Raw genomic sequence first — 19,561 nt, 5'->3', positions numbered from 1 at the left:
CTGCAAGGTCATTAACTGTGTAGATTCCAAGTACTATTTTCTTCTTGACTGGATTTTTGAGTCAATGTTTTATTAAAATTCACAGTTGATCAAGTGGAACAAGAGTTGTAAGTAATCTTCCATGGATCTCTCTATCCCAGTTGCTGCTAAGTCACTTCAGTCGTGTCCGACTCTGTGTGACCCCATAGACGGAAGCCCACCAGGCTCCCCCGTCCCTGGGATTCTCCAGGCAAGAATACTGGAGTGGGTTGCCATTTCCTTATCCCAGTTAAGTTTCCCTAAATGGAAATTTAAACAATGAGAGATCTCAACTAAGCAAAACTACTAATCAAGAAAGGGAAAAACAGTCTTTATAAATTAATTATAAGCACTCATACAGGTAAAAGAGGCCATGTACACCTTAATATTTTTCATTTGCCCATTTGGATCAAGTAAATGAAAACAGACAGGACCTTACCACCCAGTCCCAGAGGTCCTTAAAAGATTTAACACTCAAAGGCTAATTCACATTCCAAAGCATTCACACAGAAAAGGTGTCCTAGTTCTTAACAAAACCTATTCAACGGATAACTCTGCCATTCAACCTTCGGGTTTGTGAAACTGGGATGACACAGAAGGCACATTTCTTGTTTTTATTTCAACATTTGAAATATTCACAGATGCAGTATTATATTCATCGACATCTCCATGGAAGATGTACCAAACAAAGCAGACAGGTATTCCACAAGTACAGAATTACATATTTGTTAACCATGTGAATGATTACCACTAGAGTTTATCTAGAAAAACACCACTTTAAAAAAGAAAAAAGTGTTTTGAGTGTTTCTCTGAATTTCCATAAAAAGTGAGTTGCAAATAATTTCAGGAGACATCCTAAGTATTAGCACTTTTAAATTTCAGAATTTTATAGTACTCTTCTAATATACCCCCATCAGGAACGTGTAATAATTAATAATCAGTTCTTTCACTTTTCCCCTCAATAGCCAAGCCAAGATGTACATTTTTTTCCTTTATTTCTTCCTAAACACATTATGAAGAATAGGCTGATCATCACAGCATTTTCACTGGCTAATGAGGTAGAGCATTCTTCTTTCAAAAGAAGTTCTTAGGCATTTATGAAGCAAAACAAGAACAAAATTGTAAGATTTTTTTTCTAGTGGTTGTTCTTTAAATAAAATGCCAAGAGCCCTGGAAATTGGTCAGATACTACTTGTAGTTTAAAAAGACATAGAAGAAAAATTCATTAGATAAGCCCTGCTACTGCACACATTCAAGGGCTGGCGTGAATTCAATTAATTTTGGCATTACTAGGTAAGAAACCACTGCCTCAAAATGCCATACTTTCTTCCTGGAAGAAACCATACCAAGAAGGTAAAGTTGAAACAAAAAACATTACCCTATCTTTTCTTTCCAGCACAAGTTATTTTCTCTTCTTTTAACCCAGTTCTCATCCCTTTCTAAACACACAAGAGATTGATAATTTCTGTATATTATATATCCAGTAATACATCAAAATGAATTTACCAAGAACCTTACCAAAAATCTGCCAGAGAAACACTCCTTAGGTGAAAGTGTTAATGACAATGTTAAACAGCTAGAAAATGCCTAGGTAAACAGATTTCAGCACCATCTCTGTACTAGCAGATTGTTTCAAAATGCACATACTTCCTAATCTCACATAAACCTAAGAAAGTTACCCATTATTCCCTTTGCATTTATACCAAAATCAGAGTTATATGTTCTAAGTACCCTTTCTGTATATATAGTAAGGAATCTTTACAAATCTACCCAATTCAGTTACTATGCTCCCAAATGAGGGGGAAGTTTTCAAAGAAGTATGATTTGTCTAAAATACGTATTCTGAACACTTTGGTACCTATTATGTGATATAGGTTAAAATATCAGAAAGGAGGATTTATTTCCTCAATTAAAAGACATATTAGGGTTACTGCTTAAAAACATTTCTAAAAAAAATCTTGAAAATGTCAAAGAAACATAGCTGCCAGAAAAGAAACTATAACTCCATGTGGCCTGGCAGATGGTTTTGAAATAAGTCCTTGACAATTCTACTATAAAATGTTTTAGACGTAGTAATCAAACTTGGTATTATAGTGCAACTCTCTGATATGGCAGTAACCATTTGCGATTCGCTAGCAAATGTCAGAAACAATTTTTCATATCTTTAAACCTTTCTTTTTACTGTTCTATCTAGAACTATGTCCTGTCAATGTGATTAAAATATCAGTATGTCATCATCTAGAGTGAAGAGAATTCCTTCCTCTTCACTGCCTCCTTAATCTGTTACAGTTCCTTTACATTCTAAGGCACACCATGCCCTACTTATTGCTACAAAACCCCTGAAATCTGTGCCTCAGCCTATTTCTGCTTCATCATTATGGCTCAATGAAAATCAATTCAGAGTGCCTGCTAAAACTTAGTAACATTAAGTCTAGAATGCCATTGTCCAGTAGATGAACTGCAAAAGAACCAAGTCTACTGAAGCAAAGGCCAAAAATCACAAATATGTGCTCAATATGCTCTTTCCCATAAAAACTGACATTTACTATGACAGTTAAGCTCAGTGATATCTCTGGCTGTCCATAATCCATACTCAATGTTATAAAATAAAATGTTAGGCCAGTAAGCTTTCATAATTTTTATTAAATCCTAATCTAATGTAACAATATCTGATTTTATAGACATCATCCCATGGTGAGTATGTATAATAAGTGAAAGCAAACAGACACCTAAGTTATTATTTTCTGCAGACTAAGCAATAAGATAACAACTACACAGAATACTACAGGTTATGACATACATTTACTTGCTCGGAGTTTTCAAACAAGCCATGTTGTTTATCAAACTATATCTCCTAATACTTAATACAGTAGAATTAGTGATTGTAGTTCTCATATATTTTACTTACAAGTACCTTATTGAGATAACTAACATTTTGACAGTTTCAGACTTTCCAAATTAGCACAACATACTCAAGAGAAAGAGCAAAGGCAAAATGAAAATTGAACATGACAAGACAGTTATTAGAAAGAAACAGAAGTGAAGAAAAAGGGAAAAAGTGAAATATCACTGAGGTCGGGGGGGAAAAAAAAAATCAAACAAGTCCAGACATCTGATTAGAACAGATCAACTATGAATTTCACAAATCAAAAGTTTATAAATTCAATGCAAAGCAAACCCTTTTGAATGGAAAGGCTGAGCTGAAACTAAAAGGTAGATAAACTGTTATTTTTGGCCTTAAACAGTACCAACTCTTCTGATCAAAGAAGGCCACAACAGCTAAGATTGTATTACTTGGTTTTATTTTACACTAGGTGGGGGACACAAAAGCAATCCTCCTTAATAAAACTGACAGTTAGCTTCACTCAGAACATTTTTAATAATGCACATTTAAAAAAAAGTATTCATCTTACAAATTGTTCTGCAATCCAAATATACAACAGCTTGGAAAACAATGTTTAGAAAACAAAAGCCAATGTAAAAAGACAGATTAAAACAACTAGAACAGTACAGGTTTTATATGGCTCTGATTTTACAGTTTTCTTACTGCATCATCAATGTCAGAAATCTGTTCCTTCAGCTGGCTCCATTGTTCAGGATTTAAAGATATACCTAAAAAAATGTTTAAAAATCAAAAGTTGAAAAATCTACTTAAGCTCTCTTGAGGATTTTCTACTTGCAACTAAACTACTATTTTATCAAAATTGCCATTTCGAATGGCACAATGGCACACTGAGAATGAATCTCTTGCATTTGCATTTATTTGTCATATTCATCACAATTACCTTTGTAGGTCATCCTTCTATCCAGTTTTACTTTCAACACCACATCCTGCATAATGCCTATTATACCCATTGAGAACAAATAATGATTTGAAGATTTAGCTCACAAATGCTTACAAACTAGCAGGCTAAGTGGCCAAGCTTAGATTTGGTTTGTGACACTCCATTTCTCCAACCAGCTGTTTCCAACATTTGCTCAAAATTTCCACAGGAATTCAGCATGAATGACTTTGTGCTTTCTTCCAGAAGCACTCATTTCACTCTGGAAAAATTCCTGAGACACGGCCAAACAGAACTTCTTAGACCATGCATACTGGGTTAAGAGTGCACTCTGGAGTCATGCTGCCAAGGTTCAAATACCAGCCTCACTGTCACTAACTCCATTAAACCTCAGTTTCCTCACCTGTAAAAACATGCTTATAACGCAAACAGCTGTTGTGAAAAATTAGCCAATGTGAATAAAATCTCAGCATATCACCTGACAAACATTTAAAAATTAGCTTATGACATATTGTTCCTATTTAAGATGAAAAAGGATGAACAGAAAGTACTTTGTACTTTAAACTTCTAATGTTCTACTCCTTGACACATAAAGAGAGAAACTAGAAGTGGAAGAATTAATAAATTTCTCAGAAAACTGCTAGGAGGCCGTGGAATTGAAAAGAGAGAGGAGAATGTATTGGGACAACACTGAGGAAGGATTAATCAACCACTTTAGTAAATGTTTACAGTAACAAGAAATTTGCCATTGGCTACATTGGGGCAACTTGAATGATCAATCCAAAAGTGGCCTAAAGAAGAAAAGGGTGTGAAAACATAGAAGTTTTAAGTTTAATAAAGTCAAAATTCATTGAGGCAAACATGGTGTTTTTCAAAATGGCATGCAGGCAAAATAGAAAAAAATTAGGAGGCATTTTTCATTAGCTAAGGATCAACCTAAAGCAGCTAACTAGCCAAAGATAAGGATTTCTATTGGTACACTAATGTTCCCTTGCTATTTCATGAAAGAAAGTGTGCTTTTGTGATGATGTCATGCTTGGGACTGGATGAAGCACAAATGGAGGACAAAGTGGTTAAAGGTTATCACCCTAAAGAATATCCTTTGGAGATGAATCAAAAGTCAACACTGTAAATCAGGATTTTCCATTCCTGATGTTATACTTTCCCAATGTCCCCACTCTAGTTCGGAACTGAAGTAATCTTCTTAAAGATACATTCAAAATAACAATAAACTGACAGCCAACTGAAGTGATATTAGGGATATTACTGGGGGAGGAGGAGGTTATTTCAACAGCTATATTTAAAACATCTCATAAAGTAAGTTAAATGTCATGTCCAAAAAGGCTATAGAAGACAAAGAGATCAACTTGAGAATCTTACAGGACCTATTCACTGCCAACATTATTTCAATTTCAAATAAAGTCCAAACAATTTCAAGCTTACATAATCCCAATATTAGGACCAAATTTAGGAAATTAAACGTTACCTTTTCTTCCTGGTTTCATTTCACCTTCTGGATCCATCCAATATTCTCTAATATCAATTAAGACTTTCCCTTTAAAGTCCCGAACACTAACATACCTCATTTTCCCAATCTACAAAAGAAAAAAAAAAACAAAATAGCTGTTCAACAAGGATATCCATATTTATATTTTCACTTGCTGCACACTCACTCTACTTCTAATCACAAAAATAATTACAGTTCTCGATATCAACACTACATCAAAGGAGCTATCACTGTTAAAAAAGAAATCTAAGATGAAACAAAGTACATCGCACATTTCCAGTCACTTTTACATTAAATGTGGGACATACATGAAGTATTATTTGGCTTTAAAAGAGAAGGAAATAGTGTCACATGGTACAACATGCATAAACCTTGAGATCTTATGTTAAGTGAAATAATTCCATCACAAAAAGCTTCATACTGGACAATTCCACTTAATATGAGCTACCTGGAGTAGTCAAGTCGTATAGAAAGTAGAATGGTGGTTACCAGGGGCTAGGGATAGGGAGAAAGAGGGAGTTGTTATGAAAAAGCTCTGGAAATCTGTTTCACAACAAATGTGAAAATATTTAACATTACTGTATGCTTAAAAATGGGGAAGATGGTTAAGTTTTATGTTAAGTACTTTTTTTTACAATAAAAATCATGAGAAAGCAAAATCTAACACAAACTACAACTGTAGGAATCCACAGACTTGGCCAGCTACACTGGTTTAGCAACCATTCTGAATATAAGAATCCAGAGTTCCAGTCAATGGGAACAAAAGAGAGCTTTTTCTTTTAGACATTCATTTCAAATGACACCTTTAATACACTCCACTTACAGGCTCAAACTGAGAACTTAGAACTTTTCATAGAAAACGATTTTTCAAAAATCTTCTATTGCTGCTTAACTACAAATGGCACAGGGAAGGAAAAGGTTTTACTCAACAGTGCCTACAAGTACTTTCCAACATATCTTCTGCTGCTGTAATGTACTGTCTAGCACTTTAGCTAAGAAATTACACTTTCTAATCAAAACCTCTATCATCTCTACCTACCTCTTTCTCATTTTAAAACTACTCTTCAATCTTACTAACTTAAATAAAATACTAGCTATGATTTTGTGCCTAAGACACATCAAAAAGTTCCTTTCCTAACAAACCTGGGTCCCTTCATTATTAATCCCTTTCATTGGGATTGGGCTAACATAAGTATACACTTATGGTTTCCATCTTGCCTATGATCCTCTCAAGCTGCTTTTTCTTATCTCAGATCTTACTCATTTTGCTTTAGTTTTTCATTCTCAAATAAGTTTCTTGTCCTGTTGGTGTGACCCCTACTTTCAGGGTATGTCTCATGCTTTGTGGAGAAAATACAGTCCATTAAGTATGGTTAAATGCCTTAAATCTCTTACCCACATCATCATGAATTCGTAAGTTCTATACCTTTTGTATCCCATTTCTTGCATATACAGTTGACCCTAGGAACAACTCAGGGGGGTTAATTCAAGCATACATTATAGCCAGGCCCTCCACATCTGAGGATTAAACCAACCACAAATCACAAAGTATTCAGTACTGAAAACTATCCATGTATAACTGGACCCAGGCAGTGCAAATCTGCACTGTACTGTACATGCTTTCCCTTTCCATTGGTTTCGTATCTACCATTTCCAAACATGTTCCGTCTTCCCTTCCTAAAGTTACCAGTGATATTACTGTCATTAATGGCTTATTTTTTACAGTCCTCTTTGTATCCCCTAGTGCCTGTCATATTGGGTTTCCAGCAAACTGTTTTAATGGACGAATTAAATAAGACCAAAATAATTATCACAGTGAAACTCCCAATAGTGATTTATAATATTGACTTAAACGAATTAATATGTAAAGTTATCTTAGGCACCTATAGCACTGAAGTGAACATCATTTCATTCTGGTTTTGTGGTAAGCCCATGTGACAGATGAATAGATAAAATTAAAATACACTAAAAACCTCCAAAATTAATACTGATGAGGTAAGTCAACTCTGCATTCAGTGTGGGCTTGAGCAGTGGAAGAGACTGCAAGTGGTGGAATCTGACCTTGAGAAACTACAAGCCATTAATTAAGGAAAAAGTGATGAGGAAGTAGACAAAGGAAAGAAGAAAGATACAATACTGTTGAGATTCAAGGATAGGCTGAAGAGATGGAGCGAATACTGAAAAGGACTTGAAAAGCCAGTAAGAGAATTCTGAAGCCTTTATAGAGGTCTTTGGAGTAAGAACCAAAAAAAGAAAAAAAAACAAAGGAGAATAACGCCACCTTTTCAGGAATTTCTTCCTTACATTTCTGAGAAATCTGAGGTAGAAAAGTTACAACTTTAAAATCTCACTAAGAAAAAAAGTTAAAGATCAAAACCAAAAGCAATCTATTTTTAAAAAGAGACAATATATGAATGGCATTTTACCAGTCTTTAATAATAACAATACTCAGTTATTTTATGTCAACAGCATGGTACAATACAGTTAACACTACACACTGCTGGCGAGCTATGTTAACTTCTACCTCGATCCCTAGAAACTTCTCACAAGCTTCCTCATCCACAATTTCAACGACGTGCATAATCGTTTTTGTTTGCCAAAGACAAACTTAAAGAGGCATTTTCTTCCTTCCAAACATGGCTGACCATCACATATTTAAACCTTTGTGATTTTATAATTTGAAGTCCCTAAACATTTTTCAAATAACCTGTGATTATAATAAATAAATTATTTAAAGTAGGGAAAAAGTAGAGATCAATAAACTGATACTAAAATTTGGCAAAAACGCTTCAGAGAATACCAGCACCAAAGAACTGTGGGGGTGAAAAAGAAGAGAAAGCCTAATGACACAGAATGACGCTACTCCACCAAAATCTGAAACTTACTGTAATCAAAACTTACTATGCATTTTGTATACTCTCCCTTAATATATCCAGCGTCCATTTTAACACATATCTCCAAATAAAGATGGACCCTACAGAAAACTGCACTGTGTTTATTCCATAACTTTTCATTCTCCCAGTCCAAAGAAGCAAATCCACAGTACACTCATTCATTCCAGAGCTTGAGTGATAGACATGAGAGGGAAAAGAAAGAATGCCTTGCCCCTGACATCAGGAATAAACCAAGGTGTCTGCTCTCACCACTTCTTTTCAATACTGTTCTGGAAATAATAGCATTAAAGCAAGAAAAAGAAAAGGATGATATAAAAGCAGACAAAATCATCAACAGAGAAAATTCTAACACATCATTAAAAAATACATATTTAACATTTATAAAATATAGAATATGTTATAATTTACATATATTATGCAATATTATACATATTTCTAGCAAGAATGACTAGAAAATGATGTTAGGAAACAATACATTTGAGATAGAATCAAAACACACAAAATGCTTTGGAAAAAATCTGACAGAAGATATACCAGAAAAATTACAAAACAGAAATTCAAAAAGATCTAAATTAATGGAGAAAGATACCAATATGATCAAGTTGCAGATTTTTTCCAAACTGTTCTTCAGCTTTGCCAATCCCAATAGACGTTTTGATAAAAACTGACAAACTGGTTATAAAATGTGTATGTAAATACAAAATACATAGAATATAGCAAAAATAACTCTGAAGGTGAAAAACAAGAACAATGTTAAAGGACTGACACTACTGACGGCTGCAGCAAAACCCACCATAAAAGTACGTAATTAAGACAGTGTGGTACTGAAGTAAAGACAGGCATACAGATCAATGGAATACAACAGAGTTTAGAAATAGATATTTTATATATTTACTGATTTTCTTTAGAAATATCCAAGATGAGTCAACAGGAAAATAGTCTTTTCAATAAACGGTAATAGAGCAACTAGATTATCTGTACAGGCGTGAAAAGTGAGTCTCAACAACTACCTCACAGTACACACAGAGAAAACTAATTCTACTAGTTAGTTTTCTAATTAGTAGACCTAGAAGGCAATGGCAAGCCACTCCAGTACTCTTGCCTAGAAAATTCCATGGATGGAGGAGCCTGGTAGGCTGCTGTCCGTGGGGTCGCTAAGGGTCGGACACGACTGAGCGACTTCACTTTCACTTCTCACTTTCACACATTGGAGAAGGAAATAGCAACCCACTCCAGTGTTCTTGCCTGGAGAATCCCAGGGACGGGGGAGCCTGGTGGGCTTCCGTCTATGGGGTCACACAGAGTCGGACACGACTGAAGTGACGCAGCAGCAGCAGCAGCAGCAGACCTATTCTATTAGTGACCTATTTCTAACTAGTGACCTATTCTCAAAAGATGAATATTTAGTTGTTTTTTTTTTTTAATCTTGTCTTATGGCTACTTCAAACAATTTTAATTTAGATTTTAGATTTGTCTTTGGTAAAGTGTACTGATAACCCAGATCCTTAAAGATTCTAGTAATCTCTAAGAAAGTTTCACTCTGGAAGCTATCTTCTAGGCATTTTCTTGGTAAATGAAAAACATAGAAAACATACTGTACTATTTTTAAAATTAAATAAAACTTATTACAAATTTACAAAATATAATTAAAGTAACTGAATTTCCTTTTAAAAACCCCATTCTTACCTTTCTAATAAATTATCAAACCATTATTACTAATAAAGTCCTCATTTTACATAACCAATGTACTCACTCTAACGTGCTTTGGATTCAAATTAAAAGTCAGTATTAACCACCAATATATTTTTCTACGGCCAAAATACCATTTCAAGGAAAAGGCTCTAATGGCAATGAAATTAAATGTTGTATTATCTCTTCAATCAATCAATCCTAAAGGAAATCAACCCTGAATATTCACTGGAAGACTGATGCTGAAGCTCCCATACTCTGCCACCTGATGTGAAGAGTTGACTCACTGGAAAAGACCCTGATCCTGGGAAAGACTGAGGGCAGGAGGAGAAGGGGACAACAGAGGATGAGATGGTTAGATGACATCATCAACTCAATGGACATGAGTCTGAACAAGCTCCAGGAGATGACAGGATAGGAAAACGTGGTGTGCTTCATTCCATGGGGTCGCAAAGAATCGGACTCGACCTAGCAACTGAACAATAACAATTCTCTTAGAATGCCTACCCAGACTACTTTCACAGACTAGATCTTGAAAAGCCACTCTGAAAATAAGGCCTATGTCTCTCCCAGAGGGACTTTCAAAGAACGCTGCTGCTGCTAAGTTGCTTCAGTTGTGTCCAACTCTGTGCAACCCCATAGACGGCAGCCCACCAGGCTCCCCTGTCCCTGGGATTCTCCAGGTAAGAACACTGGAGTGCCATTTCCTTCTCCAATGCATGAAAGTGAAAAGTGAAAGTGAAGTTGCTCAGTCATGTCCAACTCTTAGCAACCCCATGGACTGCAGCCTACCAGGTTCCTCCATCCATGGTATCTTCCAGGCAACAGCACTGGAGTGGGGTGCCATTGCCTTCTCCGTCAAAAGAATGAGGAGTCTATAATAGCCTTCCAGCTTGGGATCCTTTCAAATGAAGGTTTAAGAACTGAACTCACTTTTTTTTGGTGAGATAACCTCCCCATAATAAAAGAACGAGTTTCCCCAGCCTGCTCTAATAGAATAAAATCTCTAAACGTGGATCCTGGTTTATCTGTACAAAAAAGGGTAAAGTAGACAAGATAAAATCCACTAAGAGGCTACAGAGGCTCTATTATTATCCAAGTACAAGTAGGCATATAGCAAACAGAACTGATCAGAGAAAAGCCCAAGATAGTTGCCAAGTAAATACTTGAAAGAGGTCTGTATCTTTAGTATAAACATTAAGTTGAAATATTCCAGAGTAGTCCTTCATTCTACACAGGAGGAAAGGCTATGAGAGGAAAGGATACTCTCTTGCAGATTTTACATTTCACTCTGCCCCATAAAATAGCTTTCCAGTGCACTCAGGAGAAAGTTCAACTCCTAAAAATGGCCTCCCAACAGGAAAGCCCTGCAAGAGCTGACCCTTCACCTTCCTTACCAACTAGACCTCCTACCTACACTCTCAGCCAACCTTCCTGCACAATCCAAGCTCCTTCCCACTTCAAGGCATCTGCACAATGCCCTCTACTTTGAAAACGCTTTCCTCTCCCCCACACTTGGCACAGCTGGCTGCTCCTTTATGTCATAAGCTTCACATGTCACTTCCTCAGGATAGATTCTCAGAGCATTTTCTGACTCATAATCATTTGCACTTTAACTTCTCAGCCCTTATCATAGTTTTAATCATATTATCTACTCAAATAAATGAGAGCCCTTTCATAATTCTTCCTTACAAACAGCAATTTATGTTCTCTATCAAATTAGTCTACTCCTAGTACCTTTAAAATATACAAAAGTCAGAAGACTAAAGCCCCTAAGTAAATAATCTGCACTGTCATTTTTTTACATAATTTTTAATTTTAAAATGTATGTATTTAAAATGTACAACTTGATTCAATATTCAGACACTCAGAGTGAAAAAACTACTAGTATATTCAAGCTAACACATTACCATTTTTTGCATGACTGGTACATGTGAAAATCCACTTAGTACAGTTCAAATGTTCAATACAGTGTTAAGTACAGTTGTCATGTGTCTTATTTCTTAATCCAGACATATAACAAGGCAAAACTGAATAAAAATACCCAATTTCTAGTTTCCCATTCTCACCTTAATCCTGGTACTCTGTCTTTAAGGACATCACTAACTTTTCAAAAGAGTGCACACACACACAAGGCTCGCTTTCTAATAAAAACATGTTTGCATTTTCATCTTGTCCAAACTTCTGGCTTCAACTAATACTAATGTATCCTTCTTATCTTTTTTATGTTCCCACAAAGCACTTACTTTTTTCTTGCTCCCATTACCACACTCTTCTTACTTATCTTCGCCTTCTCTTACCTATATCCTCTTTTTCCTTCCATCCTAAGTTATCACAAGACATGTACTCAATCACCTCCTCTTCCCCCTTTGGTTTATGCTTACTTCAGTGGAAGGCTTCAGTCATCCGTACTAATATTTCCCACATGAACATTTCGCAACTAAAGCCTCCAGGTGCTAAAGGAAAAGACCCTTTACCACACTTATAATCAGGTTCCAAAGGCCAAATTAACCACCTTTGCCATTTATCCCTGAAACCATCTCTACTGTCTCAAATTTGAAACCAGTCTTCACTGATTGCTTCATTCCTCCAGTCCACTCTTCCTCATCACTCTTAATCATCACTATTCCATCTTCTGGGAAAAACATCCAAGCCCTTATCACTTCACGTCAATTTATCATCACTGCCTCTCCCATAAATCCTGCTTGTACCATGATGCCAATAACAAGTCTCCCTAAAACAAGATAAGAAACCCAAGGGAAAAAGCTGTATTAGTAATTTCATCGAAGCCCTCTAATGCATTTCTCTCACTACTCAACCTATTTCTAACCCCCCACCCCACCCAATACATAAAAAGAAGGCTCATTTTCCCATTTTCCTTTTCTGTTATGAAGCCAAAATGAGGCAGGGCATACTGCAGTCTCCCCCTAGTAATATCCTATCCACACTGCACAGCCCAGTGCGAGGCCTACCTCCCTCAATCTGCTCTATAAACGTGCAGTTCTCAAGCTTTATTTTTTTGATTCCTCTGACTTTTAAACTCCCTTTGTTTTAAATACAGCAAAACCACAGAACTCTAGATCTTAACAAAAATCTAGCATCATGTAAATTGCTTTCATTTCTATGAACTTCTTCTTCTATTTCAAGGACTATCCTTAGTCAAGAGGATAATATACGGAAGAGATTAACAGGCATTATCAGATGAGGTACTTTTCATATTCTTCAGATCAAACCAGGTAACACTTCTTCTGGATTAAGGAAATACCAGAATTCAGGAAATACCTGAAACATGTTATCATCTCTGCTGCTGCTGCTCTGCTTGGAGGATGACAGCGCTCTGGAAGTTTCACCAGTTTTTTGCTTCTTTACAGGTTTTTCTGGAACAACTTGCTTTTTCCTCTTTAGCTTGAAAGAAAAACAAGAATATGGTTAAAATTTGCCTAAGAACAAAACGCATCTCAGGTTCAAAAGATTACATTACTTTTTAAGACTTAAAGAGGATCAAAAAATTAATTTATCAATTAAAAATCATAAATACATACACAGGCAAGTTTTAAGTTTTCCCTGACAATAGAACTATGAAACTACCATACCAGTGTTATCTAGTACAATGTTTTCAACCTTCTGGGTTCCTTGGGAAACCAAGATATTTCAGGCATTAGACTGGTATTCACCAGACCAACAGTTATATTATAGATTGGGATCCCACATAAAAGTTCTCTGTGAGAAAAAAAGACTGAGGGGGGGGCTACTGTTGCTTTTAAATACACATAAAACTTTTGGAAGCCACAAGTCTACTAGTCAGTTATTTTTTACAAAGAAAAGCATACTAATTAGAAAGACGACAACCAATTTATGATTATTTATGCTTGCCTATTCCAAAAGGGAGTTGGGACTTCCCTGATGATTTAGTGGTTAAGACTCTATGATCCTACTGCAGGGGGCCAGGGTTCAATCCCTGGTCAGGGAACTAGATCTCACATGCCACAACTGAAAAAAAAAGAAAAAAAATCCTGCATGTCGCAGGAAGACAGAAAATCCCGAGTGCCACAACCAAGACCCAGCGCAACCAAATATATAAAATACTTTTAAAAAGAAAGGATGAGAAAACCAAAAGGGACTTAAATTGGTTCAGGGAGTTTATGAGTAGGGAAAGCTGAGAAAGCTATTTTGTACTAAAGACCAGAGGTCAACAACTCATCACAAAACTTTCTCATCACAAAAAGATCACTTTAGACAGCAATGTGTTAGACTAGCATTCAAAATCAAAACAATGTTTTAAAAGCAGTATTACTGTAAAAGCTTTTTATATAGACCATTCTCAAAAAGAGCTAACAGTCCATGAAATTCGGCAGAGTTCCCAACCCAAACAGTAGAGGGCAGTCATGTTCCTTGAAGTGAAGTGAAGTTCAAGTGGCTCAGTCAACTCTTTGGGACCCCGTGGACTATACAGTTCGTGGAATTCTCCAGGTCAGAATACTGGAGTGGGTAGCTGTTCCCTTCTCCAGGGGATCTTCCCAACCCAGGGATCAAACCCAGGTCTCCCGCACTGCAGGAGGATTCTTTACCAGCTGAGCCACCCCCTGGTTCCCTAAGCCCAACAACACTGGAGTGGGTAACCTATCCCTTTGCCGGCTGGTGGATCTTCCCAACCCAGGGAATGCAGGGGTCTCCTGCCTTGCAGGCAGATTCTTTACCAACTGAGCTATCAGGGAAGCTCCTTAGTTCCTTAGTGGAAAGTATAAATAATTACTGTTTTACCAAATTATATGATACTAGGCAAAATAAAATGTATATGTTTATGTACACAAACTTAAAAGAGTGGATTCATCTAATGCAAGTACTTGCAGGATTAACAGTACTATTTGGGATAAATAGCAAAAATTAGCTCACTAAGCAATTACTCTTTATCAGTTCTGTATAATCCCTGTAGACTGGTGCATTCCCTGTACGTAGAAGCTCAATAAAGAATCTGTTAAATGAATGTATTCAAATGATATACTGTGTGCAAATTAAAAACTAAAAGACATTTCCTTCTCAAATATAGCTATGCATGCTCTTTGAAGCTTTTTTCAATCTTGCAAGCAAAATTATGATACGTATCTCAAGATTCTCACAGAAGCTCTCTTTTAACTAACACTATTAACTGAGCTCAGAGACACAACTATGTAAGCTACTAGGAGATTAAGGACAGTTTTGTGTGGAAGAAGCCCTCACTACAGTGTGAGATGCTCAGTTAAGCAGAATGCAGTTAAGCTTACAGCACAATTATCATCTAATGCAGAAAAAGCCTTTTCTATCAAAATGGATAATTTCATGCTAGCTTTGCTGAGTGCTGATTTAACTAAAAGGAGAGGATCAGAGTAAAGAACATTCTAATTTAAAACGTACCAAGCCAAATTTTATGTAATCTTCAGAGGCTGGATAAACAAGGCTAAGAACACTGTCAAACTGATATGTTTTCAAAAAGTTCATATAATATGGCTCAACTACTATACAGAATGGGCTTCCCTGGTAGAAAATCCACCTGCTAATGCAGGAGACTCGAGTTTGATTCCAGGGTAGAGAAGATCCCCTGGAGGAGGAAATGGCAACCCACTCCAGTATTTTCGCTTAGAAATCCCACGGACAGAGGAGCCTGGCGGGCTACAGTCCACCGCGCTGCAGAGAGTCAGACGTGACTTAGAATGCGAGTGCCTACAGTCTAAGAAGCCTACTGAACAACAGCTAACAGTGGCTTTGTCCTAAACTTAGCGCTATTCCCCCGGGGTCTAAGGTAGTGGTTGTAAGGCTCCTAAAAAGCCTCAACAGGAAACCTGCTGAAGTCAGAAAACTTGCTCAAGTCTGACTTCAGGGCGTGACCTGCATGTGTACCACAAGCATCTAGGCATTTCAGTCAAGTGGGTCAGGGGCCACCTGCACTTTCAGAAACATCCATCCAGGCTCTCATTTTAAGGTTCTGATACGCTCTGCTGTCCTTCAGAACCAATACTGCTGAATTAAGTATCACAAAAATGACCTGGTGTAGTAATAGTCACCTTTTTGTCAACTTCACTGTCAGAATCGCTACCAGAAGAGCTTGAAGAAACAAGTTCCTTTGACTTAGGCATTCTGAAAGAAAAATACATTATGTAAGTAATTCATAAACTGTTTCATTACCTTCAACTTAACTCTCCCCCAAAGATTCAAGAAGTTCCACAGTTCATTCTACCATTGTGCATTGTGTGGCTCTGGAGTTGTTACACTGAGCACAATGCTATAGAAGTTATGCTCTTAATCTAAAGCTCTTCCATGTTGAAAATAACATACAAAGGGAAGAGTTCTAAACCCAGCAAAGAACTAAATGTCATACACATCTCATACTCTTACATCTCTCTCTTTCTCAAAATCAATGGGTCTTTTTATACTTCATTTTAGCAGGGTTAGATGCTTATGCATAGGAGTTAGATGTTTACAGATAGAGTAAATTGCAAAGAGACAGCTGACAGCAATCACTGTCAAACCAGGAAGAAATATGAACAATTCTCAGTACTGCTTTATACTTCCCACCAATAAGACTTACCTACAATTATTCCATTGCAGGAATTAATCCCAATGTACACATAGCATGGTGGACAACTGTACTATACACTGTCTGTATCAATTAGTTTTACCATTATAATCATACTTTTCATGTTCTGTATAGGTTCTTAATTTTTTTGTTTTGACCATTCCAATCAAAAGAGCAAGTACTGATTCAAAGTTATACATAATTAATGTTCATTTACATTTCACACTGATTTTCTATTCTGAAATAACTAAAATTTGAAGAACCTGCTTACAGGAGGGGCAAATTCTTTCCTCCAATTCCTACTATGACCGTAGTTCCCTAGATTTTGGAGATCCCCTCAGACAGAGGTACACAGGCTAGTGTCTTCCCTGTGGAGTTTACAGAGTGCCTGAACCTAAAGCAGAGTCTTGTGCCTCGATGTTTCCCAAATTTCAAGGAATTTCATGCTCTACCTCTTTTCAAAGCACTTATAATACCAAGTGGTAAAACTCCATATATTTTCATAGCAAGTATCTTTCGCTCCCTACATCTCCAATTCAGAAGAGACTGAGCCCTATTAATTTCCATATGCCCTCAAGGGCCCAATATACACAACAGACACTGTAAATGTTTGCTGAATAAGAGAAAAAAAAAGACTTCAAATAACCATAAATAATTCAGCTTTGGACTAAACTTGCATAGCAATGGCATTCAATGTGTCTCACAAGAGGAGGTCAAGGTAAAAAGAAATGGGCCACCCGTACCCTAGCCACTAAATTCAAAAAGCTCAAACCATGCTCCAGCCAGCCATGTTGATTTTAACTTGTAATTTCTTGATAACAAAAAGAGTAAATTCAAAGGAGAGCCAGCAACGTTTACAACCACATTTTATACATTAATCCAGTTACTGCTCCACTTTACAGCCTAATCTCCAAAATCAATGTAGTTGTTTCTGTATGCTAGCTACTAATAATGCCAAGAAGCTTTTTTTTTTTTTAAGGTAATTAAACTGAACATAACCTATTTTTCACTTTGAAACGGTCAAGCATAACTACACCATCTGCTCATTAAAGGTGCCCGGGGTGGCTAAGATCATTTCAAAGAACTACCTCGTATTTAACCCAAATAAGTCCCTCCGACATGAAAACCAGGTAACGGTAACTAAACCACTCTTTGAACTACTAACAAAATATATTTTCACTTTTACTTAATGAGCCTTTACTATTCGGGAGCGGGGAGTGGGAACGGCGTGGCTCGTAATTCAGGCAAAGTAATAAGGAAAGCGCTCGTGCGGAATATACAGAAAAAACAAAATCAGCTAAAAAAAAAAAAGGAAATCTTCGATCTTTGATAAAGGCATGGGGGAAGGAGGATTAGACAATAAGAGGTGAAGATAAACTATAACTAAAGGGCGCGAGAATTCGGTACAACACGAGGGTGGTAAGCACCCAAACCACCCAAACGGGGGAAGCGGGTCCCGGGATGGCAGCAAGCCGCCCGAACCCCGGGACCGGCGACTGCTGGGGCGGTGGGAGACAGGCTGGTCGGAGGGGGCGTAGGAGGCGGCGAAATGCAGAGGAGACGGAGTGGGAAGAGGAGGGACTTGCACCAAGCGCCATTTTCTTCCCTCGAAGAGCTCACTCCCCCCCAACACACCAGCCGTTCCCTCCTCCACCCCGGCCTCCCCCGACCGGTTCGCTCCCTCCCGCCCCTAGAGCGTCCCCGCTCCGGAGAGCAAGGACGAGGACCCCAGAGCCGCAGGCCCCGCACGCGCCCCCGCCCGGGACCGGGCCGCTGCTGCATTGTCCCGGGGGCGCCCCGGGCCCCTTCCCGCGGCCCCTCGGCCCCGCCCGGCCGCGCCCGCCGCCCGAGATCGCCTCACCCTCTACCCCGGGGCCGTGCCCGGGAGCCAGCGTCAGGCGCCAAGGGGCCTGAAACGCGTGGGGCTCGTAGTCGGGGACGGAGGAGAGGGTCCGGGGAGGCCGAGGAAGGCAAGGGGGAGATCAGGCAGCGCCGCCATTTCCTGCGGCCGTGGCCGACAGGGAACCCGGGCCTCAGGCGGACAGCAGCCGAGCTGGGAAGGCAGGGGTTGGCCGAGCGGCGCTTCTACGGGTAGGGGTGGGGGCGGGGTCCCGGGCACTCACGCTCCGCTCCAGTAGCCGAACTGCCTCCTGCTCGCTCACTAGCGACTGACAGAGAAACGGAAGTGACGACAGCAGAGAGACGCCGGCCCCGCCCCGCTGAGACTACGCACACGCGATGGGGCGTGGCTTCCTCGCCAAAAACCGACACCGAAACCCTTTCCAGGGCCTTAAAGGGCCCGCCCCTCATCCTGAACTGACACCGGCAAAGATGCAGCGAAGATTGGATTTGACTTGTCAGTGAAAGACGGAACGAATTAAACATGAATGACGAGCACCGATGGTTTTTCCCGTAGTCATGTATGGATGTGAGAGCTGGACTATAAAGAAAGCTGAGCACCGAAGAATCGATGCTTTTGAACTGTGGTGTTGGAGAAGACTCTTGAGAGTCCGTTGGACTGCAAGGAGATCCAACCAGTCCATCCTTAAGGAGATCAGTCCGGAATATTCATTGGAAGGACTGATGCTGAAGCTAAAACTCCAATACTTTGGCCACCTGATGCAAAGAACTGACTCACTTGAAAAAACCCTGATGCTGGGAAAGATTGAAGGCGGGAGAAGAAGGGGACGACAGAGGATGAGATGGTAGGATGGCATCACCGACTCAATGGACATGAGTTTGAGTAAACTCAGGAGTTGGTGATGGACAGGGAGGCCTGGCGTGCTGCAGTCCATGGGGTCGCAAAGACTCCGACACGACTGAGCGACTGAACTGACGAGCACCGTGCTTTGCACTTGTTCCATAAACGTTTCTTGTGTTAAAGTGAAATGTCTGAAAAAAGATATGAAAAAGAACAACACTTCTGGCCCATTCTCCAAGAAATGATCCTTGCCCGCTACCCCCTACTCTGGTATTTGGTCCTAGCTGGTAGAATTCAAAGGAAGGAAGCCACAGTTTAACGTTTAATTCCAGAAAGTGCAAAAAAGTCTTCTCAGAAGTCCTTACCACACACCCACACACTTACTGGTAAACTGAAGTTCTGGGAACTCCCTGGAAGTCC

General features: G+C 38.7%; 1 protein-coding gene across 2 annotated transcripts; it reads right to left on the bottom strand.

Moving 5' to 3' along the window:
* Positions 1-618: 618 nt before the first annotated feature.
* On the bottom strand, positions 619-18,649 carry SUB1 (SUB1 regulator of transcription). 2 transcript variants are annotated; one of them, XM_055422214.2, is made up of 5 exons: positions 18,564-18,649; positions 15,929-16,001; positions 13,173-13,295; positions 5,287-5,395; positions 619-3,630 (listed from the first exon to the last, which is right to left on the bottom strand). In XM_055422214.2, exons 2-5 carry the CDS (start codon positions 15,998-16,000, stop codon positions 3,551-3,553), a joined length of 384 nt encoding a protein of 127 aa, XP_055278189.1. In that variant the 5' UTR covers position 16,001; positions 18,564-18,649; the 3' UTR covers positions 619-3,550. The 2 variants fall into 2 exon arrangements, with proteins under 2 accessions (XP_055278189.1, XP_088683768.1); XM_088827642.1 differs by lacking the exon at positions 18,564-18,649 and adding an exon at positions 18,302-18,430.
* Positions 18,650-19,561: the final 912 nt, after the last annotated feature.

This window comes from Moschus berezovskii, chromosome 18 (assembly GCF_049115385.1).
Source record: "Moschus berezovskii isolate FMDL1 chromosome 18, NW_MosBer_1.0, whole genome shotgun sequence".
Taxonomy (NCBI): domain Eukaryota; kingdom Metazoa; phylum Chordata; class Mammalia; order Artiodactyla; family Moschidae; genus Moschus; species Moschus berezovskii.
Note: the sequence above shows the minus strand (reverse complement) of the source record. Positions and strands in the feature narration are given on the sequence as shown.

Excerpts from the sequence above, each read along its gene's own strand:
- SUB1 (XM_055422214.2), bottom strand. The coding sequence starts at position 16,000 with ATGCCTAAGTCAAAGGAACTTGTTTCTTCAAGCTCTTCTGGTAGCGAT. Across the intron at positions 13,296-15,928 it reads ACAGTGAAGTTGACAAAAAG|CTAAAGAGGAAAAAGCAAGT; the intron begins GTGACTATTACT and ends TTTTCTTTCAAG. Across the intron at positions 5,396-13,172 it reads GAGATGATAACATGTTTCAG|ATTGGGAAAATGAGGTATGT; the intron begins GTATTTCCTGAA and ends TTTCTTTTGTAG.